The sequence below is a fragment of the Dermacentor andersoni genome, chromosome 4, assembly GCF_023375885.2.
Source record: "Dermacentor andersoni chromosome 4, qqDerAnde1_hic_scaffold, whole genome shotgun sequence".
Classification (NCBI taxonomy): Eukaryota; Metazoa; Arthropoda; class Arachnida; order Ixodida; family Ixodidae; genus Dermacentor; species Dermacentor andersoni.
In genome coordinates, this window is record NC_092817.1 from 1,678,352 (window position 1) to 1,705,896 (window position 27,545).

The 27,545-nt window shown below is 47.5% G+C and overlaps 1 protein-coding gene across 1 annotated transcript in view; it reads left to right on the forward strand.

Annotated features, from left to right (window-relative positions):
* The first annotated feature begins 4,344 nt into the window (after positions 1 to 4,344).
* larp (La related protein) overlaps positions 4,345 to 27,545 on the forward strand; it is a 140,522-nt gene continuing 117,321 nt past the window's right edge. The window contains exons 1-5 of the mRNA XM_050182736.3: positions 4,345 to 4,731; positions 9,387 to 9,418; positions 19,909 to 19,959; positions 20,021 to 20,138; positions 20,197 to 20,253. Of these exons, the coding sequence (XP_050038693.1) occupies positions 4,419 to 4,731; positions 9,387 to 9,418; positions 19,909 to 19,959; positions 20,021 to 20,138; positions 20,197 to 20,253 (571 nt within the window). The 5' untranslated portion in view covers positions 4,345 to 4,418. The remainder of the gene's footprint in view (positions 4,732 to 9,386; positions 9,419 to 19,908; positions 19,960 to 20,020; positions 20,139 to 20,196; positions 20,254 to 27,545) is intronic.

Genomic DNA, 27,545 nt, shown 5'->3' on the forward strand with positions numbered 1-27,545 from the left:
TTTTGTCGATAATATTCCCATTTTTGGCCTATTTCCTCTTCAGATAACTGCGCCCTCTTTGCTTCTCTGTGTTCCCGAGATGCCCACCGTCGTTGTTCGATGGCCTCTCTAATTTCCTTATTCCACCAACTACGTGGCTTCCCCTTTCCTCTCCAGCGGTTTACTCCTTTTACCTCTTTTATTTTTGTACTAATGAGTAGTTCTAACTGATTATAATCCCACCTTTCCATGGGATGTTTCATTATTGCTTCCTCTATGCCCGCCGCTATTTGCGCTATTTGCGTGTCATTTAATTTTGCGTACTCTTTTTGGCTTCCCTGTATTTCTCTTTTGAGTAGGGCTCCCAACTGTAGACTAATACGCTTATGATCACTTCCGAGGCTGTACTTCCCCTCTTCGTCTATTTCCATTATTGCTAGCTTGCTATACAATCCCTGCGACATTAAGCAGTAGTCAATGGTCGTTTGTCTGTTACGGGACTCCCACGTGATTTGTCCCTCACACTTAGTTTCTCTATTTACTATAACTAGGTTGTGTCGTTCACAGAAGTCTAGCATCAACTTCCCATTACAATCTGTGTATCCATCCAGATCCTCGATGTGGCCATTCATGTCACCCAGCAGACAAATATCGGCACCTTCTCCAAACTGCTTTATATCGTCATCGAGACACTTCACTAGATCTTTGTTCTCTTGCCTGTATTTGTCCCCTGTCCCTAAATAAACTACTCCTAGCCATGCCTTTTTACCGGCAATTGTACCTGATACCCAGACATGTTCTTTGCAAGTTAACTTTATTCTTTGCCAATTTGTTCCTTGGTGTATGAGCATACCTACTCCTCCTCCCTTCCTCTCCGTTGTTGTCCTATTGCTCCCTTCCCAGACGTAGCCTTCAATAAGCGGTGGGTCTTCTAGATCCCTGAGGTGTGTTTCGCATAGCGCGTATACACCTACTTCTTCGTCCTTTAACTGCTGTTCTATTTCTAACCACCTCGCTCTCTTTCTACCACCTTGCATGTTTATGTACCTGATCCTGGTGTTAAATTTATTTGTAGTTTTCTTCCTGGACCTCCTAGTGGCCATTTTATTGGCGTCAGCCTCTATTGCACTTTCTACGCTATTTCTACCTACCCCTACGCCCTGAGGCGCAGCGGACCCCCTAAAAAAGCTACTGCCCGACCTGCCAGGCGCCAGCCGATCTCGGCTCCTAGCCTTCCATTAAAGTGGATGCCATCTCGTGTAAAGCCTCCGCCAAAGCCTGCTCTATGCACTTCTCTGTTTATGTCTGCCACTTCAAATCCTTTCTCCTGGCTTAACTTTCTTATTTCACAATTTACAGCCACAACGTCCTTGGCAATTGCTCCGTTCCTTCCTTGCACCTCCGGCACTGTGCATACCACGATCTGGACTTGCTGTGCTATCGCCCTTAAATCGTCCACTCCCTCCGCTAATCTTTCCACTACTTTTGCAGCTTCACCATTCAACACATCATTTAGCCCCGCCGCTACCACTACCAAATTGCGCTCTGCAACATTCTCAGAAAGCTCGCTTTTTGTTTCTTTCAGTACCGCGTCCATTGTCCTGCCTGGGAACGTCCCGACTGCTACCCGCCTATCGCCCTTTGCACGCTCCATTATAGCTCTTTTGCACCTCCTCATATTTGAATCACCACCGATAAGTACTAGGGCATTCTTTCCCTCCCTCCTAACTTCCAGGTTGTGCTTATCATTGGCTATAAGCTCATTCCTTGGGGTTAGCTTGTTCCCCTCCTCTCCTCGCGCTCGCTGGCGCCCCTGTGGCTGCAGCGTCGCCTCCCGCGGGGTGTGTTGCGCTGCTTCGCTATAACTACGCCGACTCACCGGCGGCGAGCTGACTACCGCTTGCTCTGCCACCCTGTCCCCGACTTCGCATGCAGGGTCTACCCTACTTTCTGTGTTTTTGCCCCCGCCTTGGTGTCCCGACCCATCATTCTCCGCTGCGCGCGTCTCAAGCGCATCGAGCCGCCTATGCAGTTCTGCTCTCCTTTCCTTCTCTTCTCCAAGCTCGGCCACGGTTCTTACTAATTGCGCGGCCTGCACCGCTTCCACCTTGACCAACTCGGCGACTTTCGCCTGCAAAGCTAACCGCCTCTCCCGCTCCTCCCTCAGGTCTGCTTTCAGCTCCTCGAACTTGGCTGTCCAATTTCCTTCCAGTTTTTGTACTGCTTCCCTGACCCCTTCGCACAGCCTGCACGTAAAGCTAGACTCCTCCGCGTCTGCTAAGCTCTGGAAACTGGTCTCGTCGAGGGAGCACCAGCGCAGGCACTCGTCGCACTGCACTTGCTCCGCGTCCCCCGCGGCCTTCCCTTTCTTTGGTTTCATCGTTAGGCCTACGTCCTTAGGCTCAACGAGCACGTCCGCCAAATCACTTCGAAGAGCTAGCTGAGATAGTTAAATAGGCCTATCAAATAGGTCCCGCCTAGCACCTAGGCCTAACGAGGGAAACCGCCAGACCTAGACAAAGCCGGTACGTTTATCACGCTTACCGCGAATTCAAAATTTGCGCTCCTGCTCCATGCAAAATAAAACACTTCAAAAACATCAGCTAATAAGAAGAAAAAAAAGACTATTTAGCTACGAACGAAGTCGCTGAAGCCTCGACACAGGAGCGTCCGCGCGCCCAATTACTATTTAAATGCAAAAAAAACAGCAAATAAAAACAGAAGCAAGCTCAAAGCATGCACAAAAACTTATGATTTCGTCGTCGCCACGGAGCCCCGAAAAGCACGTCCATCCGCCACAAAATCCAAATCCAAACACCCGTGTGGCAGCGACCTCTGTCGGCCACCGTGGGCATTCATTGCAGGCGGCGCCACGCTCCTCCATTGAAAAGAGCGGGTGCACGGCACACTAGCCAGTATATTCTAGGCACTATAACCTAACGCTTTCGGGCCCTAAGCGTTCGAACGACCAGGGCACGATAACGCTTACCCCCCCTTTCCACTCCTGCGACCGGGTCGCAGGAACGGCGGCCTATTATAAATCACATTGTGTATAGAGTTTGCAACGTACACAACAGTTTCATTGTACACGTTGTAAAATTCGCTTCTGCGCTCTTTAGGAACTTGAAACCACCGTAATGTTCGACGACAGAACGATTACCACTCATTTTAGCTCTTAAAGTTGTCCGTGAATGCGTCGTGAGTTCAAAAAGTGAATTACGTACACAGCTTCACTGCGTACGTATCTTAAGCACCACCGTTATGCAGCCGCCGTACCACGCAGAAAAGCTAGCTTTACAGTTTGAAAAGAGTTCCGACGATTTAAGGCCTGCAGTGCAGCACGTTTTAAAGCACTGCAGGATCGCTTAATTTTTTGGAAGCTTTCTACTGAGCTAGACATCCAACGACATTAAAAACAAGGTATGCTCACCTTCCCTTGAAACAGAATCGATCAGCCTATTGCGCATTTCGGGCGGAGGACTTACTCGTGAATACTTTTACTATACTTTTACCAGATCATCTGCCTTTCCTACGGCACACAGCAGTAAATCCTAATGTCATCTACGACATTAGGCTATCTGTAATCAACTAAAGAAAGCTAGATTATCCTATGAATCTTTTTAAACAATTTTTCCAGTCTTTTACAGAGGCTAGGAAAGGGAAATTTATGCCGTCGATGTAGCGTATTGCAGCTGCCACCTATGCTCGTTGTTTCCATTTCTTGCACCGCTCCTCCTCTTCTAGTTTCACTATTCAAACGCAAAGCATTCGCAAATATGTTTTCTTTTGTATGTTTGTGAATTTATTAATTTGCCGCCAATACAAGCGCTTTGTGTCTGCCGAAATGGCAAGACAAGCACTGAACAAATCGCAAAAGCAGACGACAGCGAACAGGTTATAACTAGCGCTACTTTGCTCGTACGTTCTTTCCCTAGCGGCAAAAGGGGCGAACTAGACCATGCGAGCTGGAGGAGGGAGATCTGTGCAGGTCTGGAGTTCAGTAGGTCGTGGTTGAACGATCGCAGCGCCAGATTTCACTCTATCTATACTAATGTGAAACTGTATGGTACAGCCATTTGGTTCTTTATTTTATGGTACAGCTTCCGTAAATAAGTGTTCTGTAGCTGGGCTTCTTGGATTTTCGACTTCTGGCTGCCAGAGCCAGCAATTAGTATAGGTATATAGGAATAAACTCTATGATTATAGCATAGAGTTTCTCACTATAATGTAGTGAGAAACTCTATGGATTATAGGTTTTGTGTGGTTTAGAGAGACATGGTAGAACATATTCTCGGACATTTTCCTGCCACCCCTGGGCGCTGTTGAAGCAACGGAAGCTGACGGAATTTACTCCTCGAGGGTAGTCGTAGGACGACGGCTGCCGCGGGTGTCGTTGCGGAGCCAGGTGGCGGAGCTGGCAGCGTGCCGTTGGTGCCGTCATGGCGGCGGTAGTGGCGAGTGGCCGCGCGCAGTCCGGCGGTGGAAATGTGACGGAACCGAAAGCATCGAAAGACACCGGCGCCTCGTATGCCCAAGCCGCGGCCCGCGTGTCCTCCCAGGAGCCAGCTGCTGTTTCTAACGGATTAACCGAACCAGTATCCGGTGGACCCACTCAGAGCCTAGGCCTAAGCAGCAATATGGTTCGGCCCGGTTCGTGCGCGCAGGTCGCCGCCGATGCGCCCAGGGCTAACCCCTGGGTGAAGCGTAATGCGCAAGCAGCCTGCTCTGCCGCCGCCGCCAGCCGCACCGCAGGTGAGTGGACGCGTACAGTGCGCGCGCGTGCAGCTCGGCCCCGATCCACGCGCGCAGGCGGAATGGTAGTTTGCTGCCACGAAGCGGCCCGCTGGGCGTCTCACACGCTTCCCACTTGGTACGAATGCGTGTGACGAGAAGTCGCGCGTGGTGCCGCACGTGCGTCGTTTCACACAGAGGGCCTTGCCTCGCCTAGGCGTGCGTGACGCACACTTGACAGCCCGTTTCCGCGCCGTATCAGCGATATTTGTCCGGTCTGTGTTACGAGCCGGCTGTGCCAGATTGAGGTTCCTTTGTTTTTTTTTTTTTTTTGCACGATGACAAGGCACAAGTGTGTTAGCTGGATTGTCGTGCACGTGGAGCGGTGCGCGCTGTTTCGCCGAAAGGCCGGCATTGAAACGCACATCACATACCCCAGTGGCTCAAAGCGGCGGTTTGCGCAGCTATGACAGAACGATCACCTTTCGCAGCCCACATTCCAGTCTAGTGACCCGCTGCTTGCGATTGTTTTTGTCATTGACACTTCGGCAATAAAGCTTAGCCATTGCAAGCTGTAACGGAAGCATTCCAGCTTATCATGGCGCGCACACCTTCTCGATGAAAAACGTTACACACTTGGTGCTAGTATTTGGTCATGCGCCTTTTCCTTCTGGTTATTGTGAAGCTGGCAGTCGGGTCTAATTTGGAGACATGACCGTTGAGACAGCCGATTTGCTTTGCTGGTGGCGTGTTCCGTATAGTGAGGAAAGTCACTGTGATGTCATGTCGCAATCATTGCCCGACATGTCTTATACGGTTGTCACAAGGCGCACTTTCTATGGCGATCAAGCCCGATGCGGATCCAATTTCTCGGTCGCGGTTGGTTCCTTTGCGCAAGCTGCGCGAGGGAGTCAGTCGCGGTCAATTTCGATCCGGATAGGGCTTGATCGCCATCGAAAGTGCGCCGTGCGACACCGGTATTTAACTCTTTTAGATGCTGTGCGTCAAAATTTGTGCACTTCAAAGGCATTGAATATGGCACAGTGAGGTTGCACATCTCTAATTGCATGTTGTCTGCTTATAAGATGTCTGGGGAAGTTTACAGACTTCTTTAGTGACTCAATTGGAAAAATGTCTGATGTTAATGCAACTCTTTTATGCAACTGGTAGTTGATGCATCTTTGGCTGATGTTACGCCTATGTCATATGCCACCTTTGCAAAATCATTACAAAACAGAAATTGAGGCTTTCTGTGTGGCTAGTGCAGACAGTTGGGTGTCTCTGGGTATTCAGGGCCCCAAGCAGATGGGCTAAGCACTGCGGTAGGTAGCTTCTGTGGAGCAAAGTGACTTCCATAACTAATTGTGCATTCACTGTGCAATAACACTCGTGTTAAGAACAGCTGGGGGTCAAAACTAACTTTGAGCCCCCCACTCTGGCAGCATCAAAAGTTGGTACACTAAACTTAGTCATATAGGTGAACCAAGAGTATGGCAAAGTATTCTTGCATGCTTGGATCTTTCCTCAGTGCATGCAGGATTTCATCTGAGCACCATTGGGGTTTATAGCATTAAAGGGCCCACCTAATTATGCAGTTTCTTGCTTTAGGACTTTGCAATGTCTCCAGCTCCAGTCAAAATACTGAAATCGGAGCATTTGATACTATAATTTGCTTCTGAAATAAATTTCTGCGCCGACTGCCACGTCATACATCAACAATTTTAGTCAGTGGATGTGATGCCAAGGCAACTTATGGTGTTTGTATTTATTAGTTGGGCATGAAGAATATATTGTGTGTGTTTATCCTATACATATAATGACATCTTTAAAAAAAAAATTATGCTTTCTAAAGCTACGGAGAAAACACATCTGTGCAATACAAATTAATTACGCTAGGTATGCTGCATAGAGTTTCTCACTATAACACCTAGAGGGTAATCTGGTGCCACCGTCTATGGGAGTTTCTTAAGGGGGCACCGTGCCGTCATGGGAACGACGGTATATGTGTCTGCGAGGCTCGTATTGGCTGGTGTTGTAAGAGGCTTCGTCTAAAACGTGGCTATGGCTATGCAAATAACGCGCTCTCAAAGTAAAATCTTCATAAAATGCTTCCATTCACACATATTACATCTTTACTCACCCACAATGCATGACCAAGCGAAGAAAAGCAAGAACAGATGGCCAATTGTTTCAAAGCGAGCGCGAACCTTGTCGTCTGTCCTCCAACTTTAGCGGCACGCTGATACTTTTTACGTAACATGTAGTCGTACACACAATAACAAGTTCTCATAGTTAAACAAAACATGTTTTCGCGTAATAATAAAGCTAAAACAGCTTTTCACGTGCTGTTTTAGTAGTAAGTGAATCATTGTGACAGACGGAACGGTATTTGCCAAGCGTGTCTTCAAGGTTTCCTGTCTCTACGAGAACGATGCCAATCCGAAGTCACAGTATACCGGCATTCCCATGCATACCACAGCGCAGCAGCGCCAGATTTCTCTCTAGGTAATGTAGTGAGAAACTCTATGGTATGCAGCCTACACTAGGATGGATAGATGGATGTGGATGGATGGATGTTATGAGCATCCCCTTTGGAATGGAGTGGCGGGTTGGCCACCAAGCTCTTGCTATTATACTGCCTAATGTCGTACCTAGGTTAAAAAAGAAAGGGGAAAAGAAAACCACGATGAATTCCCATAACCAACAGGATGGATGGATGTTATGAGCGTCCCCTTTGGAATGGGGTGTAGGGTTGCGCCACCAAGCTCTTTCTATTATGCTAGGTGCCTTGATGTCAGTGCCACCTGGTGAGGCACCATAGTTTACACGCAAAATATAATGCAAGAATAAGCATTTGTGCATAGCACATCGTATGAACAGTGTAAACATCAACCTTTTTTCTTTTGGACAAACATTCAATGGCTATTCATAAAATGTACTGCACGTGAGAAAATGCGCTTGCAGGCACCCAACTAGATGGCGCCATTATATCAAGCGAAGCTACGAATTAGGTCACATTGCGAAGGAATCTCCCAGCACTGCATGATGTAAGCCATGTTTTGATTGGAAACAGCACAAGTCCTCACTGGCCTCTTTCTGTCGTCTGCTTTTATTCTAAATTTGTAAGTGGAATAACTTCAGTTTGACTGCATCAATTTCTGTAATTCTTTTTGCATTCACCTTGGGCTGACACAAAGAATGCGTTGTGATGCAGAACTTGGCAGGTATCGAACTGTTGTAGGACGCTTTTAAGGGGCCCTGAAACACCTTTCGAACAAATCGTGGAATGGCTTCACTATTAAAGGACGTCATCTCATGAATCAAGGGCTGCAAGATTTTTTAAAATCCTTCTATTACAAGTGGAGTTATTGCACCCACAGCCACCTTTTCGCCTCTTTTCATCTTCACTAGCACTCTGGAAGTGGCACAGCGGAGAAGCCTGGAAAGCAAAGCCCCGGCCAAAAGTAGTCTCCCAGCGTCGAAAGGGCTCGTTGCAGTACCCTGGGGCAGCCGGGGTAGACTACGCTACGCAGCAAACTGCTGCCCTCTCAGAGGCCACACGCAGCTGTGCAGAGCGCAAAGACGAAATGATTTTCTTGGCTTTATGAGATTGCAGACATATATATTGTCCACTTGTTTCAGTGAAAAATTAGCAATTATGTATTACGCAAAATGCTCTCGCAATCACGAAATCAGCCAATAGCATATGTGGACCAGCTGCTTTCGATGCTGCTCCACGACAGCATTGCGAAAGTGAGAACTAGCGATTCTTTGCTGTTCTTCACGCGATATTTTAAATTTGCTGCTGCATGTCATCATCATCAGCCTGGCTACGCCCACTGCAGGGCAAAGGCCTCTTCCATAGTTCTCCAACTACCCCGGTCATGTTCTAATTGTGGCCATGTTGTCCCTGCGAACTTCTTAATCTCATCCACCCACTTAAGTTTCTGCCGCCCCCTGCTACGCTTCCTTTCTCTTGGAATCCGGTCTGTAACCCTTAATGACCATCGGTTATCTTCCCTCATTACATGCCCTGCCTATGCCCATTTCTTTTTCTTGATTTCAACTAAGATGTCATTAACTCGTGTTTCTACCCTCACCCAATCTGCTCTCTTCCCTTAACGTAATATTTGGCTCACGTGTTCACAGCAGCCTCCATGACAGTTGGACAATGTTTTCTTACTATGTTCCAAAAGTGTTTCAAGGCCCCTTTAAGTTCATAGGCGTAAACTTACATTGGTCAACTTGGCTGCTTCATGATGTTGCTGTAGGATGTGCTCTTGGTCGTGCATGAAAGTCATGAACCTGCCCAGCTCTTTTGGGTGGCCTGCTACTAGCCCTACCCTGGTGAGTTTCGTAGTCGTTCCCGCTCTAACGAACCATGTTGCTCACATGTAGTGGCAGCTACGATTATTTTTGGGAAAATGTAGCAAACCAGAAATCCACCATAAGCGGATATATTGTAACATGCTGTGTAACTATTTACTAGCATGGCCAAATGGCTGACGGGTGTCTGACTTGTAACCTATATCCCTCTGCAAGCTGAACATAGTTTTAATCAAAAAGTAATGACTACCTGACATGATTGCAGACATTGTGTGCTTGAGTGCTTGCCTGCACTTGTTCAGAGGCAGTTGTTGAGAATGCCTCCCTGACTTGTGTTTCTCTGTGCGCAGCTGGTGGCAACCCTGGTGTATCCTCCCACAAGGTGAGCAGTCGAGTCATATACTAGTTGAGAGGGCAGGCCATGAAGGTATTTCAGGGAAGCGAAGGGTTAGCTGGTGTGATGAGGAAATAGGCTGATGGTTGACACTGGACCCTTCTGCCAGATTGACCAAAAAGTGGCACTTGAGAAGCATGTGACAAGCATGGTGCTCTGTTAATGACTGCTTAATTACTGTTTACTTGGAGATAGCAGTGGACATAGAAAAGCCTGATGTAGATGTAGGCAGCCCCTAACAACCTCCGACATTATTTACACATTTCAAACAAATGTGCAGCATTGCATAAAGAATGTCGCGACTATCTCCTCTGGTAAATGCGGCAGCACTATATGCCATGGGGACACTACAAAATGTAATAGGAGTGTGGGAATATTCGATAATTTCAATTATGCAATATTATGTTTTAATATTTGTATTCGATTCGAAGACTAGGTATTCAAAAATTTCTGAATATTCAATTGGATACGTATATTCAAAACAAATCAAATATATAGTTGGCTCTGCGGGAGCAGACATGGTTCTTAGTGCTTATGTCTATCAAATCTAAGGAAGTGTGTAATTTTGTGCTGAATTTTGGGATAATTTCAGTGCTGGCAAAATTTCCCCTGGAAAGCACGCTTAGCCACTAACCATCTAAGCTGTGCAGAAAAGCCAGCCTCTCAGTAGCAAGGACCCGGGTTTGCGAACAGCGAGGGTGCGCTCTTTTGCAGGTTCCTCCCCCAATCCTGAGCTTATTGCTTGACAGCAAATGCGATGAGTAACGGAGGGTCAAATGCCTCTGAGTTTACGGGAAATTTATGCGATATAGTAAGGCACAGGTTGGCAAGAACAGATGACTAATAAAAATTACTCAATTTTCTAAAGCTAACAGAACCAAATACACAATCTTTTAGTATAACAGCCTACTAGTTAAATTTTTTGCCAATGACAATGTAATTGCAATGTTCCAACATCATATAAGGATAAACCAGCTTGCCAATAAATGCATGTGCATATCATTATTTGATATTCAATTTGATATTCTATGCGAAGTATTCGTGTTCGATTTCTATTAAAAAATTTTGATATACGCACACCCCTAAATTTTAAACAACATTCCCATGCTCGTCCCCCTGCCTTTAATGTGCCTCCTTTGCGCATTGTGATGTCGACAGGGTGCTGCAGGTGATGTCATCCAGGGTAAAAGCTGTCGATTGGTTGGTTGGGGAGGAACAACATGATGAGCTTATTGTGTATTTCAAGAATAGAGGGGAGGCTCACCTACTGTGCGCCACTTTCCGTTCAGTCAGCTTCTCCTGGAGAGCAATTAAATGCTGATAATGGAGGTGCCTTCTGGCATGCTGACGTAACCTGCAGCGCTGTCTAGAGTTGGTGAGCGTATGTGGCAAAGTAGCGAAGGAGAGTAACAGAGTTAATTATATGCCTGTAAGTTTGCAATTACTGTGCCATTTCAAAAAAAAAAATTCTTGCAGCTACAGGATCATAGTAAACTGGCACACATCAGCCGCTATGTAACTTCATTTTTTGACCTCAGAATGGTTTAGGGGCCCTCTAACCCCATAACTGGGAAATTGTTTGCTCAAGGGCAACTACGTCTTGGAGAGTTTTCTTTCTTTTTTTTCTCAAAGTTTAGTTTTAAACAAGGAAAATGCTCTTTTACATGACCTTGATACGCAACAAATGATTGCAGTTACTCGACACAGTGTTGCGCTCCTTACCACTTCAGGAGCTTGTTTTCATGTGAAAGAGCTTGAAACACGGTGCAGCACCCAGGCCAGCATCACAGTCCATCCAAGGACTTCCTTGAAAAACGAATGTGGCTCCACTGTTCTTTGGCATTCATGGGTGCTGTGACTGACTCTTCTCTGTTTTGCTACTTTCGCTGTCAAAGTCCCCATCGAGCTCCAGCACGTATTCAGTGTTAGAGTCGTCACTCTGCTCCAGCAACACCGCCATTTCGCAGCGTGTCAAAACCTTTCACCTCCTTATAAAACCTGTGCTTGGGAGTCTAGCACACTTTGCGCCAATATCTGTCATTCCCGCACCCAGAGAGTTGCACGTCTAGATGTGCTCCCCGCTTTGCTGTCTGATGTGGTGGTGGTGGCTGGCCCCTTTAGTCTACAGAAACAAAGTGGTGCCACCTCAGAAAACGAGCCTCTCGCCATTACTCGCAGTTTTTTTCAAGGACATGGCAGAACATATCCTGCTTGATGAACAAGTGCGTTTTTTTTTAATCTTGCTTTTTTATGTAGAGGGAGACTAGTGCCTCTGTAGACGGGCTCCCCACTTTGCAGTCAAGTAAATATAAATGGTGCCATTTAGAAAACAAAAGTGTCACCGCCATTCATTACTTTGTCCGAGAAAAGGTGCCACATATTCTGCTTGACTAAAGATACGTTTCATTTGAATTGCTCTTTTCAACTTGGCTAGACTGTCATGTGTCTGCAGACAAGCTCCTAGACTGTCATGTGTCTGCAGACAAGCTCCCCATGGTGTGGTCAGTTTGGAGACTCGTCTACAAACTCTCTTCCCAGTTAAGAGTGAACAACAGCTGCCGCCATAGCCGAACTTGTGAAGGCTGGTTTCTTTAGTCATGTGAGGAGAGGCACCTTATTTATGTATGTTGACATAATGCCCAAGTCATTTTAGCCAATCATTTGCAGGTTTTGGTTTTGTGCAGTAACATTTTGAATGGTTAAAAATATGGTCAATGTTATTTCTTTTGCGTACCCTTGCACCTCTTTGCCGTAGCCTCCAGAACAGGAGCAGCAAATAGGCGCGCACCCACCTCAGGTCGAGGACCCTTGACGGGGCCAGCTAGCAAAAGTTGGGCTGACCGGCAGAATCGAAATTCAGTATGCACTGTTTTGTTGTCCAAGAGCTTCTCTCCGTGCCCCCGCTTCCCTTGTTCGCTCCCTAAAGGCAAATGCATTTGCTGCAATTTCTAAATGCAAATGAAAGCTCAGCCCTTTCTGGAACAAAATAACATACTATAAGCAATGTGGCAAAATTGGCTCCAGGGGAAGGCATGTCTCGATTAGGTGATGGTAAGTGGCTCAATAGGGCCACTTATGATCTGAAACGCAGCTCGAAATTTCACCAACAGATTCCTCAATAAATCGTGCTTATTATAAAAAATGTTTGTAACCATTTGCTCAGAATAATTTGCAAATTGAATTCTGTCATTTTATGTGCCAAAAGCACGATTTGATTACGAGACACCGTAGTGGGGACTCCGGATTAATTTTTACCGTATAGGGGTATTACTCAAGTTTGCACGTGCGCACCTGATCCTTCTCTGCATCGCACAGCGCTGGCGGAGCGGCAGTCGCTCGCTAGCACTTTCGCAGCAGTCCTAACAGTCAGAGCTGTGACCCCTAACCCGCGGTTCGCAGTGAGTTGCGACCACGGCGGGTTCAGGCCAGGGGGACAGGGTGAGTCTCGACTTCAGGCGTTTATTCACCTTAACATACAAGTACCAACAAGCAGCAACAGCAACCACAAAAACAAATACGAAACCACAGCAGCAGAGCGTTCCACATGTCTGAGGCGAAAGAAACCGTACAATGTTGGAACCACAAAAGAGGCTGATAAGAGTTCAGCTCATCCAGAGTGGATCCGCGCTCAGGCTCTGGGGCGGTCAGTCGCTCGTGAAGGCCGAGCGCAGCAGGGGGACGGCGTGCGGCGGTCTCAGCGGCTAAATTAAAATGTGGCCAGTCCCACGCTCCTCAGCCGAAAGACAAAGATCCATCAGGGGAATAGCACTTCTCCTCGAGCGGCGGAGAGGGTCTCCCCAGTTCCAAGAAAGGGAAAGGAGGGAATGGGGTGCCTTGGCTGCGGCGTCGCGGCCAGGCACGAAGAGCAGTGGGAGCGGTGAACTTGCCCTCTCCATGCTACCCTCCGCGAGCGAGCACGTGATTATAGTGTGATAACCGCGTGGCCACTCCGGAAATATCGGGATGCGCGTGCGATCCCACAGCCGCCAGGGGCTCTTTAATGTGCCGTCAATGCATTGGACACGGACATTCGGACGTTTTTGCATTTCTCCCCCATCGAAATGAGGCTGCGGTGGCCGGGATTTGATCCCGTGACCTCGTGCTAAAGTATTAGTTACAACTGGGTCGTTTTCAATTTCTGTGCTCGGTTTCTTGGCCCTTTAGGCTCAACAAGGGAGGATGCATATTAGCTTGACATGGCCTACGAGATTGTATGGCGGCTGCAGATACCAAAGCCTCTATTCTGAAACGATCCTTTCAGCGATGCTGTCGCCTTGGCCATGCCTCCACCAACAGTGCGCGCCGATTGACTGTTTTAGCGAAACCGGAAAATAAATAGGGCCTTCTAGTAGTTACGGTCTTCGTCAATTTGACGTCGGGGTGTTTTTGGGTGCTCCCAACATATACTGAGTAAACGAACACGTCTTTTCGGGGTTGGTTGGCGGTGTAGTTTAGTAGAGACAAGAGAGTTGATCGTTTATAGTAATTTTTGATGGCGGTTTGTTCGTAGTTTTGTGCAGCGATATTTGTTGACTCTTAATTGGCTATCGCATGTTGCCTTGTGTAAGTGACAATTTTTGGTGGTAGTGGTTGGTGCTGACCGGTTGGTGAAGTGCAGTACAGACAAGTCAGACGATGCTGTTCTGGCGGTGCACGATGGCTGACACAGATGCAGAAACAATGTGTCGCTTTATAATATCATCAAAAATGTGTTTCACAACCGTGTCAGTTGTAGCACAATTTATTCATTATAGTAAAACATTTCACGCTTCCTTTTTCAATTTACATAAAGCAGCCATAGCCAACCGTAGTCAGTGCACAGAACCCATACTGCAGCCATTACACTAGAAAATAACAAATCTGAGCCGCTCTGCACTCGCATAGTGTGCATTCTCTTTTGTTGTGAAGCGTTTGAGCACGCGTGTTGGTAGTGCATGCTGTTGTCATGGATAAGCAACCGGTTGATTTATTGAACATGACTGTTGCCGAAGTGGATCGTTTCAGAATACGGGCCCTGCGGCAAGCAAGGTGCACTGCCAGATCCGGAGGCCATACATTACGAATGTTTGCTTTTGCAATAGATGCCGTGAAAACTATTTGCATCTAAAGTTAGGCAACTAGAAGGTACTGCTTACCTATCACATGACGAGAGCCTACGTCTCTACCGCTCTGTGCGCCGGTATGTGACTGCTTGCAACCTGTGCCAAAGCCGGAAACCCACTCCCATGGCTCCAGCTGGGTTTTTACAACCCTTCGATAGTCCCAAAGAGCCTTTTGTGTGGGACTCGACCTACTTGGCCCTTTCCCTTTCTCAACTAAGGGCAACAAATGGATTGCGATTGCAACGGATTATGCCACGCGCTTCATCATTAAGGGTGCTCTGCCTACAAGTTGTGCCACTGACATCGTGGATTTCCTCCTCACAACGTCATCCTGCACCACGGTGCTCCACGTCAGCTCCTCACGGATCACGGACATTACTTCTTGTCAAAGGTCATTGATGATATCCTCCACCTGTGCTCTACTGAGCATCAAATAGCCACTGCTTACCATCCCCAGACTAACGGTCTCACAGAGCGACTGAACAGAATGCTTACCGACATGCTAGCTATGTATGTTTCTTCAGACTACCAGGACTGGGACGTCACTCTGCCATATGTAACCTTCACGTACAATTCGTCCCGCCATGATACTACAGGTTACTCACTATTTTATCTACTGTTTGGCCGTGATCCCTTTTTGCCCCTGGAAACTGTACTTCCACAAGTCACACAGTTGCACACCGCTTATGCATGCGATGCGATTTCTATGGCAGCACTGGCCCGTCACATTTCCTCAACGATTCCCAGGCATCCCAGAAGTCCCATTATGCTATGCGCAATAGGGACGTGCAGTATTTACCTGGCTCCCTCATGCTCCTGGGGTCACCATCTTGTCGTGTGGGCCTATCGGAAAAACTTCTGTCGCGATATTCAGGTCCCTACCGAATCCTGCGACAGCTTTTGGATGTGACGTATGAGATAGCTCCCGAAGAGCCAGGCCCGTTTAAAGCCCTACGTGCGCGCCTTTGCTGGGCTATAATCGCTTGCCCCGGGCCGGCGCTCCAACCCTGGCGACGTAGTGTTGCGATGCAGAACAGGACGTGCAGGAAAGAGGCGATCACGAAGAAGTGTTGTTGTTGCTGGGGCGCTTCAGCCGCCATGTTCTAGTGTCAGCTGGTGCCTTCAGCATTTGCCTTGCATAAACAACATTCGTGCTTGTCTTCTCCTCGCAACAATATTAATTATGGCTAGACTTCAAAATTGTCATGTGATGCTACCTCCTTTTTTTTTCTTTCTTCACGCTAAGACAAGCTGCGAATGCTGCCCTTCCCCGGAGTGCCTTGGAGTGCTCCCTGCCACAGGAGAGCAATCCAAATACACTTGGAGTACCCAATTTCGACCACCCGAACATGCTATTAGAAATAGTTTACAACAAATTTCATTCTCTACACCAAGCCAGTGATTAAAAAGAAAGAAGTGAGACTCATGTAACCTGACGCTAAACGCGCTTTCAGAAAGTGGGTCCCACTGACTTTATCAATGCAAAATTATTTCTGACTGCCTTTGTAAAACAAAACCTTTTACAATTTTTGTGTGGTATAAGTAAATGAGGTCTTAGGAGTGTGTTGCAACTAATTTCACTTCAATACAACAGGCTATTTTTAAAAAGTGTGACACATATGTCCTACAGACGGTAAAGGGCTTTTTTCTCTTTCTTTTTTCGAAAAGTGGGGCACATCAGTGCACATCTAGGCTCTTAACAAAAAACTATATTGTTACGGGGTTAAAAACAGTCAGACGTATATTTACAGGATATTTACAATAATCGTAGCGGCTGACAAAATGGTAGACAGCTCGCGAAGTCCAGAGCGTCGTCGTCTTCCGACCAAGCTGACATCTTCTTCGTCAGCGTGTCACATGACTCCCGGCGGCGGAAGCACTGGCTCGGTGCCAGTTAGGAGGCGGGCGAGTGATACAACTTAAGACGCTCGACATGGACCACGTCGGAGCGATGCTGAGCCACGGTTGGCTCAAGAGGGGCGATTTCGTACGTGACGTCAGTTACATTACGCACGACACGGTAAGGGCCAAGGTAGCGTGAAAGTAACTTCTCCGAGAGGCCAACGCGTCGCGACGGCGACCAAAGGAGAACCAGGGTGCCCGGTGTGTAATGGACGTCACGATGGCGGGCGTCATATAAGCGCCGCTTATTGTCCTGCGACTCCACAAGTTGACGTCGGGCAATATGGCCTACTTCTTGAGCTTTGAGCATGGCTTCACGGGCGTACTTGTACGTGGAAATCAGGCTAGCAGGCAGAGTGGTGTCAAAATGTAGGGTAGGATCGCGGCCAAACAAGAGGAAGAATGGAGAGCAGCCAGCGGTATCATGGCGAGATGAATTATAGGCGAAAGTAACGAACGGCAGTGCAACGTCTCAATCGCGATGGTCAGCGGAGACATACATAGACAGCATGTCAGTAAGGGTGCGGTTAAGGCGCTCAGTTAGACCGTTCGTTTGTGGATGGTAAGCAGTAGCAAGTTTGTGTTTAGTCGCGCACGAGTGCAGAATGTCGTTGACAACTTTAGAAAGAAAGTAGCGGCCGCGGTCGGTGAGGAGCTGTCGAGGGGCGCTGTGGTGAAGGATGACGTTCTCTAGGAGAAAGTCGGTGACATCGATTGCACAGCTTGTCGGAAGAGCCCATGTGATTGCATATCAGGTGGTGCAGTCTGTTGCTACAGCAATCTACTTTGTTCCCGAATCAGACGTAGGAAAAGGGCCTACAAGGTCAACACCTACACGTAAGAATGGTTCTGATGGTACGTCAAGTGGTTGAAAGCGACCAGCAGAGATTGTGGTCGGCTTTTTGCATCGTTGACAAAGGTCACACGCAGTGACGTAACGGCAGACGTCACGGTATAAACCAGGCCAATAGAAGCGCCGATGAACGCGGTCATAGGTCCGTGACAGGCCAAGGTGACCGGCAGTAGGGACATCATGAAGCTGGGCGAGAACAGTCTGATGCAGATGCTCAGGCACAACAAAGAGTCGGGCAGAGCCGTCCGGGCGCATGTTAGAGAGATACAGTATACCATGTTGGAGTTCAAACATGCGAAGGGAAGGATCGGGCGTCGTTGAAGTGAGCCGTTGAACTTCCCTCATAAAACGGATGGACAAAGTGGCCCAGTCGAGGCCATGCACATAATGTTTGTGTGCGCTTCTCTCCCATGTGTCGGCACCTTTCTGCATGTGTGTGTTGCTCTTGCTCATGCATTCACAAGGGTAAATTTCACAGGCTAGCTATTTCCTCAAGATACAAAAATGGTTGCTCATTGTAAGCTGAAGGTGTAAATGTGAATGCAATAAAGAATAATTTAGACCCACTGGAGTTGCTTAGTGGCTATGGTGTTGCGCTGCAAAGCATGAGGTTTAGGTGGACGTTAAAAGTACCTCAGGTCAACGTTGCTAGACTAGCTTCAGTTGTAAAACTCTCTGCCTGCGCGCTTACAGCCGCTGTCGCCACTTCTGTGACAGCCGCCAGATGGCAGCGCCGTTCCATCGAGCTCCACTGCAGACGCCTCGCAGCAGCCTTGAGCTCGTGCGGACGGGCAGTTTGCCCGTGTTTCACACTCGCTGCCGTTCTCCCTTGTCTGAATTAGTAATACGATGAGAAAACGGTATCCACCTACAGCAATAAAATTTATTGGGCCAGTTGGTCCATACTGAAAGAAGGGTAAACTGCACAAAAGGAAGAAATGCATACAGCGAAGAGCAGAAGCTGCGATTCTAAATGTCGTTTCTTCCTGTCGTCATAACGTTTCGCACAGTTTAGGCTTGGGCGCCTGAAGATCTGGCCAAACTGCATGATTGTAGGATGATCTTCATCCTCACCGACGCTTCTCACCACACCAAAGAAGCGTTACAGAAAGATGAGGTCAGTCTTTGAACACACAAGCCACAAAAAAAAAAAAAAAAAAAAGAGAAAGAAAAAGAGAGAGAAATTATCGGCTCTTCCACTCCGTGAAGATGGTTAACCAGCGAAGCTGAAATGCGCGGCCCCTGCGTTTATCACTGGGTTAACCCCGAGGGTTCATTAAAGTATTTCGCAATTATGAGGTTACACACACACAATCGGCTGTGACGGAGAGAATGACGTCACTGACAGTATGCCTGCAGTCCGCCGTTGTCGCTTGCGTTCGATGTCTCGAGTTTGCATGGCGGCGTGGTTAGCAGCCTTCGCTGCCATTTGCCGCTTGTGATCCTTCGAAATTAAATTTCTTCAAAATTAAATCTGTCCATTACGTAAGACAATAAGTGGCTCATACTCCCTGAAGCAATGGCTCATACCCCGTAAACGCGGCCTCCCCATTACGACGACAGAAGAGAAGTCAAATTCTATGCTGGAATGATGAACGGCAACGCAGCCAGCTGTGGAAGACGACAACGATGAACGCGGGAGCAATGGCACGAGCGCGTGCCATGGATTTCGCAGAGAGTTCCCGGTTGGCGCGGGGAATCGCTCTTGCCACACCGAGCGGAGCATCGCATTGCTGGGAGCACAGAAAAAGTGGCGCGCCGAACTGTTGACATCGTTCCGATAGCCGCCTATGCAGCCAGGTATACAGCACGTCGGGATTGTCTGCTGATATTCTTAACAGACTCAGCCAAGGCTACAGTTTCGCAGATGACATGCTTGCTAAAATTCGCCGTCAACAACAAACGACAATACACCAACGCTGCACCGCATGCTTAGTCCGGCGCGACTGCAGTGCCACGAAGGCGCGGGCAGGTGGCGGTATCACGCAATGGCGCCGAGTTTGAAAACTGAAGCTAGTTTAGTAACGTTGCCTCAGGTGGCCCAGATTTCCAGAGTCCCTCACTACAGCTTGCCTCATAAGCAGATCGTGGTTTTGGCACGTAAAACCCCATAATCTAATTAAGCATAACTTATCTGCCGCCTTAAGAAATTTTTTATCGTGAGCAAATGTGGGCCAATGAGCAAGCATTCCAAGAACGAAAACATTTTGTTAGCTCTTCCGCACTTGGGGCCGCTTAGTACTTACTTCGAAAACTATTCTCACTTGAAGTGTTGAAAATCTTTGAATAGAAGGTGGCACCAAACAAATCAGCTGAACGTGCCCATTTGCCGCTGAGAGGAGTTTTTGTGTACTTCACAAAGTGGGATGTATAGTCTCACTGTTCTAAAAAGGTTTAATACAGCTCACATTTACCCAAGTGTTTAGAAGCACAGTTGCTGTGAATGGGGACCTAGTGGTGTCACTTGTGGCATTTTGTGCATTGGCTATTTCTCAATTGAGGGAATTATAGAGATGGTGCAAAGTACATGCTGGTCGGCACGAATTCACTGGATGAAAATAATGACTGAAGAGAGGATCAAAAAAGGAGTACAGCACAAAGGAAGCAAAATTTTTCTGCAGGTGGACGAGGAAGAAGACTGGCCTAGCCTTGGACCAACGTCAGCTACTCAGGTGGGTGCATGGCGTTGTTGGAAACTGGTGTCACTGCAGTGTCTGGTACTTGTGCATGCAGAACGAGGTCAGCCACCACAGTGATGATGAGGACTCGGCCAAGGAGAACCGGGATGGCACAACCAGCACCACGCCTGACTCATCAGCTCGCAATACACCCCGCTCGGGTCCCCGTAAAGGTGATGTCCCTTTCATACAGTTGTGTAACAGTCGTGTATACTCACTGTTCTCATGCAGGCAGCAAGCAGAAGTGGGTTCCCCTGGACATTGAGCCAGCCAAGCCCCGCAAACCAGGTGAGGAGGAAGGTTCACTGCATCTCTGCATATAGTTGCTCTTGGTATTTGTTGTAGTGATGGGCTGGCCTGCAAGTTCTCATCTCAGCTCTTCCAAGTCTGGACCACGTGCAAGAATTTGAGAGCCTTTAACCCTTTGAGGGTCAATGACGTAAATATACGGCGCCACGAACAAGTCCCAAAATGGTTGATGCCGTATATTTACGGCACCATCTGTACGTTCAAAAAGCGTGCCAATTTCCAAACTTTTTCTTTTCTGTCATGTGCTACCACTATGGGAATACAGGGAATTTTTTTCGCGCGCCTCCCTCTCCTTGTTTTCGTCGCATGGTTTATTTTAAAGCTAGTTTGCTGCCGTGCCTCTATATACTACCGCTGGCGCATTGGTGCACGTGTGGGCAGGCGGCGGTTCGGGTTTTGTTCCACGGGCGGTGTCAGTTTCTTGCGCTTCCAAAACTGATGGCTAACTCTTTACTAATCGCTCAAAGGGCGACCGCCTCTTTCTCGCTCGTTTAGTGCTCACAGGGGTGCGCATAGGAAGGATGCCGCCGTGCATGCGTTTCCATTGCTTTTTTTTTTTTTTTTTTGACACTCGCGAAATCTAATTGTCTCTGGTTGGCGATAAGATTAAGATTAGCGGAAGTTTGTCACACGTTGTGCTTTTTTGACGGGCACAGAACTACACAGATTTCCCGAGTGCGCGCACCTACGCAGTTCGATTACACTATGGATGTACATATTAGTGTGAAAGCAGGAACATTTGAGTCTTGCAAAATATTCTCATGTGTGCATTTTTAAAGCCTTGAACTATGTGTATAAAGATGCATGAAATTTATAATCCTTATAAGTTTATTTCCTTTTTTATTGTTATTATTCATAAATGAAGGGTACAACTATACCAACGCAAAATATTTTTTTCTCACTTTACGGTCACCCTAGAAAAATTGTGGTAAATGTTTTTCTAAATAAGTCCCTAAGAAGAAGTGGAATCTGCAATAAAAGAAATCGACCCTGGGCGGTCGCATATGGCGAAAAAAATAGATGCTCAAAGGGTTAAAACATCACGCTGACTACAAGGGTTTGGACAGGGTGCGAATAGAACCTTTTCAGATAAACGTTAGACAAATGTTCTGCTAGTGAGTGTCATTCCACAGCATATTGCAGGTAGATGCTCTAGGCATGTTCTGTAGTCTTGAGTTTATTGCACTCCTCACAGTTCGGACTGTCTGTGTGGTGTAGGGTTTGGGTACCGTGGTCTTGATTTGGGCATCACACGAAGGGTCGCACTCTAGCCTATGCCACCAGTGCATCTTGCAAGCGGATAGCTGGCCTACGCTATCAGGGCATCACACATAGCCTCATCCATGCCATCATCAGTACTTTCATTTGCATGACGAGTTGCTTGCTTGGTGAGGAGTATGTGGTCGAAAAGTTGGAGCAGTGGAGCAGGGGGTTCATTCACATGGGAGAATTAGGGCAAACTTATTTGCAGTAAAGGCAAACTTGTACTTGCAGGATTTGCGAGCACAACGCATTTTACATCGTCGTACACAACTGCATCATTCTCGGAGCACACCACATTCTGTCTAAGCACTCCTGTCAGCACATAAAATGACTTCCTAAATAGTAGTTGTATTTCCCAGATCGCCATGCCAGGGAAATGGTCAAAGATGTAATATTGTCATCGTTCAATCCGGTGGTTTGTATGCTGTCGCAAGACACCGCTTTTAAGGAGGAGAAGCACCGGCACTGCCCTTAAAATGATGATTTGGACAGGGGGGAGGGAGTACACCATACTAATTGTCCCAGCAATGATGGGGAGAGGGGAACACAACACAAACCTGCCAGAAGGAAAGCCGCTGCCCCCCCCCCCCTCCCCAAAATGCCCGACTGCTTCATGACTGGCTTGATGGTTTGGCATGATGCATAACCCTTTGCGTCGCCACTTAGCACTCTTGTGTGTGGTAGGTTTGGTTGGTTTGCTGAACAAGCATGCACCCCTTTTTCATCTCCTTTTTGTGGGACCATTCGCAGAATTCCTGGGATGCTACACCCTTATGATGAACACTGACAATTCACCTGCACCTTAAAAAGCACTTAGTCTCCAAAGACGGCTTCACAGTGGTATCACAGACAAGTTGCTTGAATAGAACAGATGCGCCCCCTTCTGTAGGTGTGCCTTACTTGACAGAACTACTGTGTTCACGCTGGCTCAGTGGAAGACTGTCTATGTCATCATTTCAATGGCGCCGACATCCGCCCTCTGTATAATGAGTGTGTTACAACTGTTAGTGGACAGGTACGCTTATGGCATTCTGCCAGGCGGCCAGGCACATTATAATGCTCACACAAGAGTGGGAACACTACGCATAGTTTATTCAGTGATAGCCTTTTTAAAGCCGTTATCAAGCAGCTATGCTACGTGTGCTGACGTCATGGCAAACGCGGTTTTCCTGATTATCACTTTCACTTTGTAGCACTCTTCCCTCCTTAAAGGGAAGCTGAAACACTTTTCGAAAAAAATGAGTTCTCTGTGGCATTCTACAGTTTTGAGTCCCCTGAACACGAATATCTGGTTCAAAAAGGGCGGAAACAAACGCAAGCGGCTGTTTTTTCAACAAAATGCGCACCAGCGCCTCAGGGCATCGCGCAAACGCCGCTGTTGCCCGTGATTGGTCGGGGCCGCTGTGACGTCATTCGCGGCAGTCGCCGGTCGGCCAAAGGCCAAAGGTGCCAAAGGTTCGGCCACAGTTCACAGAACTGTCGAGGCCGGCTGACATGTGCCAAGTGCAGTGACAAAGAACATTCTTCCGAAACGTGCCAGAACACTCCACATTGTGTGAACTGTGAGGGCGAGCATGCCGCATACTCGCGGTCCTGCCCGTCCTGGAAAAGAGAAAAAGAGATTGTGACAATCAAAGTCAAAGAAAAATTATCTTTCAAAGAGGCACGTAGGCGGGTGTCATACCTGTCTAAGAGCAGCTTTGCCGATGTGGCGCGTAAGGGGGCAGCGTCACAACGGCCTCCGGCGGCTGTCCGACCCACAGGCAGTGAGTCGGCAGTTACGCCATCTGCCCCCGCGGCGGTTGCAGCTAGCGCTGCTCCGTCAACACAGCAGAGGGAACCATCGACCCCGAAGGTGGGCGCAGCCGAGGCTGCCCCAACATCCCCGGCCCCTTCCAGCGCTGGCAACAGCCGGCGCACCCAAATCCTGCAGGGTGCCCCATCGACCTCCAGGCTGGTGGGCGCAGGGGTCTTGCCCTCCAAGGCGGGACCTTCCCTGGTAACTTCTCGCTCGCAAGAGCATGTGTCCGGCGCCTCACAAGAGGCAGTGGACACTACACATGTCCTCAAGGCGCAACAAACGCCTAAGGACCGGCGAGGCTCCCTCGAACGCTCCAGAAAGGGCAGAACTCCCGTTACAGGGCCTCGAAAGAGCTCTGTAACCTAAGGCATCACCTCCATTTCCGTAAACACAGCACAAATTTTTCTTTAAATATGGATACACAAATCATGCAATGGAATGTCAGAGGTCTTCTCAGGAATCTCGATGATGTGCAAGAACTCATCCATAAACACAATCCAAAAGTGCTGTGTTTACAGGAAACACACTTAAAACCAAAACACACAAACTTTCTCCGACCGTATGTCAAGTTCCGCAAAGATCATGATGATGCTGTCGTATCATCAGGCGGTGTTGCCATTTTTATTCATAAAAGTATCTCCTGTCAGCGTTTACAGCTACAAACGCCCCTTGAAGCAGTGGCGGTTCGAGCTGTTCTCCTAAACAAACTCATCACCATTAGCTCTCTTTACATACCCCCACATTACAAATTAACGAAACATTCCAATCCAATCCAATAGATCCAATCCTTTATAGATCAATTGCCAGAACCTTATGTTGTTCTTGGCGATTTCAATGCGCACAGCTCCCTGTGGGGAGACTCTCGTATAGATGCGCGAGGTCGTCTTATTGAACAGTTCCTTTTTTCTTCTGGTGTGTGCCTTCTGAATAAGAAGAAACCTACATATTACTGTCTTGCGAACAACTCCATTTCTTCAATTGATCTGAGCTTAGTTTCCCCGTCCATACTGCCTGAACTCGAATGGGAAGTTACGAATAATCCTTACGGAAGCGACCATTTCCCCATACTATTAAGAACACTTAAAGAAGACGAGTATCCACCACAGGCTCCTAGGTGGAAGATTGAGACAGCAGACTGGGAGAAATTCCGAAACTTAACTAGTATATCATGGGATGACATGTCCTCGTTAGGAATTGATGCGGCCGTGGAATATTTTACAGCCTTCATAATAGATGCCGCAACTAAATGTATATCACAAGTAAATGGATTGGCATGCAAACGGCGTGTCCCGTGGTGGAACGACGATTGTAGGATCGCTCGTAAGAAACAAAACAAAGCGTGGGGGTTGCTACGTGCCTCCCCCACTGCGGAGAATCTTACCAACATTAAAAAAGGAAAATCCCAAGGCAGGTGAACCCGCCAACAGGCCAAAAGAGAGAGTTGGCAGAAGTTTTTATCTGGTGTCAACTCCTATACAGATGAGGCCAAAGTCTGGAACAGGGTTAATAGGATAAAAGGGCGACAAACATATTCACTCCCTTTGGTGAACACACAAGGTGAAACACTGAAAGATCAGGCAGACTCACTTGGAGAACACTTTGAAAGCGTGTCGAGTTCAAACCATTATTGGCAATCCTTTTTGAAATACAAACAAATAGAAGAATGTAAGCCAATAATACGAAAATCCAGACAGAATGAACCTTATAACCGGCCGTTCAGTATTGCTGAGTTGAGAGCTGCCTTGACCACATGCAAAAGCTCTGCACCGGGACCTGATAGAGTCATGTACGAAATGATCAGAAACTTACATACTGACACCAAACTTACACTACTCACGCTTTTCAACGCTATTTGGGCTACGGGATACCTCCCATTCACATGGAAAGAAGCGATTGTGGTCCCTGTTCTTAAGCAGGGTAAAGACCCTTCCTTGGCGGCAAGTTACCGTCCGATAGCTCTTACAAATTGTCTTTGTAAGGTTTTTGAAAAAATGGTAAACCGCAGACTTGTGCATTTCCTTGAACTCAACAATATCCTCGATCCCTTTCAGTGTGGCTTCAGAGAAGGGCGGTCCACAACCGATCACCTTGTGCGCATTGAGGGAAACATTCGCGACGCCTTTCTACATAAACAATATTTCCTATCCGTATTCCTCGATATGGAGAAGGTGTACGACACTACGTGGCGCTATTGAATCTTGAGAGACTTGTCGGGAATTGGCATCTGTGGCAATATGCTCGTCCTAATAGAAAGCTATTTGTCCAACCGTACATTCCGCGTGAAAGTCGGCAATGTATTGTCGCGACCTTTTATACAGGAAACTGGCGTACCTCAAGGAGGTGTACTTAGCTGCACGCTCTTCATCGTGAAAATGAACACCCTTCGTGCTTCATTACCGCCAGCCATTTTTTATTCTGTTTACGTAGACGACATACAGATAGGCTTCAAATCCTGCAACCTTACTGTATGTGAGAGGCAAGGTCAACAGGGCTTGAACAAAGTGTCCAAATGGGCAGAAGAAAACGGATTTAAAGTTAACCCCAACCAAAGTTCTTGTGTGCTTTTCACAAGAAAGAGAGGGCTCATTGCAGAACCCAGTATAGAAATGTATGGTCAGCGAATTCCTGTGAACAAAGAACACAAGTTCTTAGGCATCATACTTGATTCGAAATTAACTTTTATTCCACACATAAACTACCTCAAGGTCAAATGCTTAAAAACAATGAACTTACTCAAAGTGTTATCCCACACAACATGGGGCAGCGACAGGAAATGTTTAATGAACCTTTACAAGAGCCTCATCCGATCACGGTTGGACTACGGTGCCGTGATCTATCATTCTGCAGCCCTGAGAGCGCTAGAGATGCTATCCGGTCCACCATCTAGGAATCCGACTGGCCACTGGAGCTTTCAGAACAAGTCCTATTGAAAGCTTATATGCAGAATCAAATGAGTGGTCACTTCATCTGCAGAGAACATACATCAGCCAAACATATTTTTTGAAAGTCCACTCTAATCCTCAGCATCCGTGTTTTAATACCATTAACGATACGACATATGCTACACTCTTTCATAATCGTCCCTCCGTAAGACAGCCTTTCTCGCTGCGTCTGAGGGAGCTTAGTGACGAAATGCGTGTCCCAATCCTCGAGCTTCGCCCAATGCACCCAGCCAAGCTGCTACCTCCTTGGGAGTGGCAGCTGATACAATGCGATATATCCTTCATGCAAGTTACAAAACACGCTCCAGAGATTGAAATCCAAATGCATTTCCGGGAACTCCAGCACAAATACTCCTGCACGGAGTTCTACACAGACGCATCAAAGTCACACGACGGGGTGTCCTATGCAGCCGTCGGTCCATCCTTCTCGGAATTCGACGTACTGCATCCGGAAACTAGTATCTTTACGGCTGAGGCTTACGCACTGCTGACGGTCGCAAAGCATATAAATAAATCAAAACTCCAGAAATCAGTTATATATACGGACTCCCTTAGTGTTGTGAAGGCCTTGATGTCTTTCTGTAGCCACAAAAATCCGGTAATTAATGAACTCTACTCCGTACTGTGTAAAGCATATATATCTAACCAACATGTGATTATATGCTGGGTGCCTGGACATAGGGGCATTGAGGGAAACGTACTGGCGGACCAGATGGCCACATCCATTTCATTGCATGCAGTTAGTCCTACTGCTTCGGTCCCTGTCACAGACCTGAAGCCTTTCTTAAGAAGAAAACTGCGAAACCACTGGCAACGTATGTGGGACGCAGAAGTAAATAATAAATTACACGTAATAAAGCCACAGTTAGGTTCTTGGCCCTCCGTAACAAAATCACGGCGAACAGATGTCCTATTCTGTCGCCTCAGAATAGGACACACGTTTGGCACGCATAACTTTCTACTCACTGGAAATGATCCTCCAACCTGTGGTAGATGCGGGGAGAGGCTGACCGTCCTCCACGTTCTCCCGGAGTGTCGGGCAGCCGAATCTGAAAGAAGGAAACATTTTTCCCTAGCATACCGGCAGCACATCCCCCTACATCCCGTAATGCTACTCGGCCCAGAACCTTTATTTGACGCCAACGTAGTCCTAAGTTTTCTGAGAGATGTTGTCTTGCATGTTTTTAACCCCACATGTTCGTAGCGGGTCCTCTCTTCAGAGGATGCCGCTGCGATAGCTCTTTAATATAGCACATGCCTCTAGG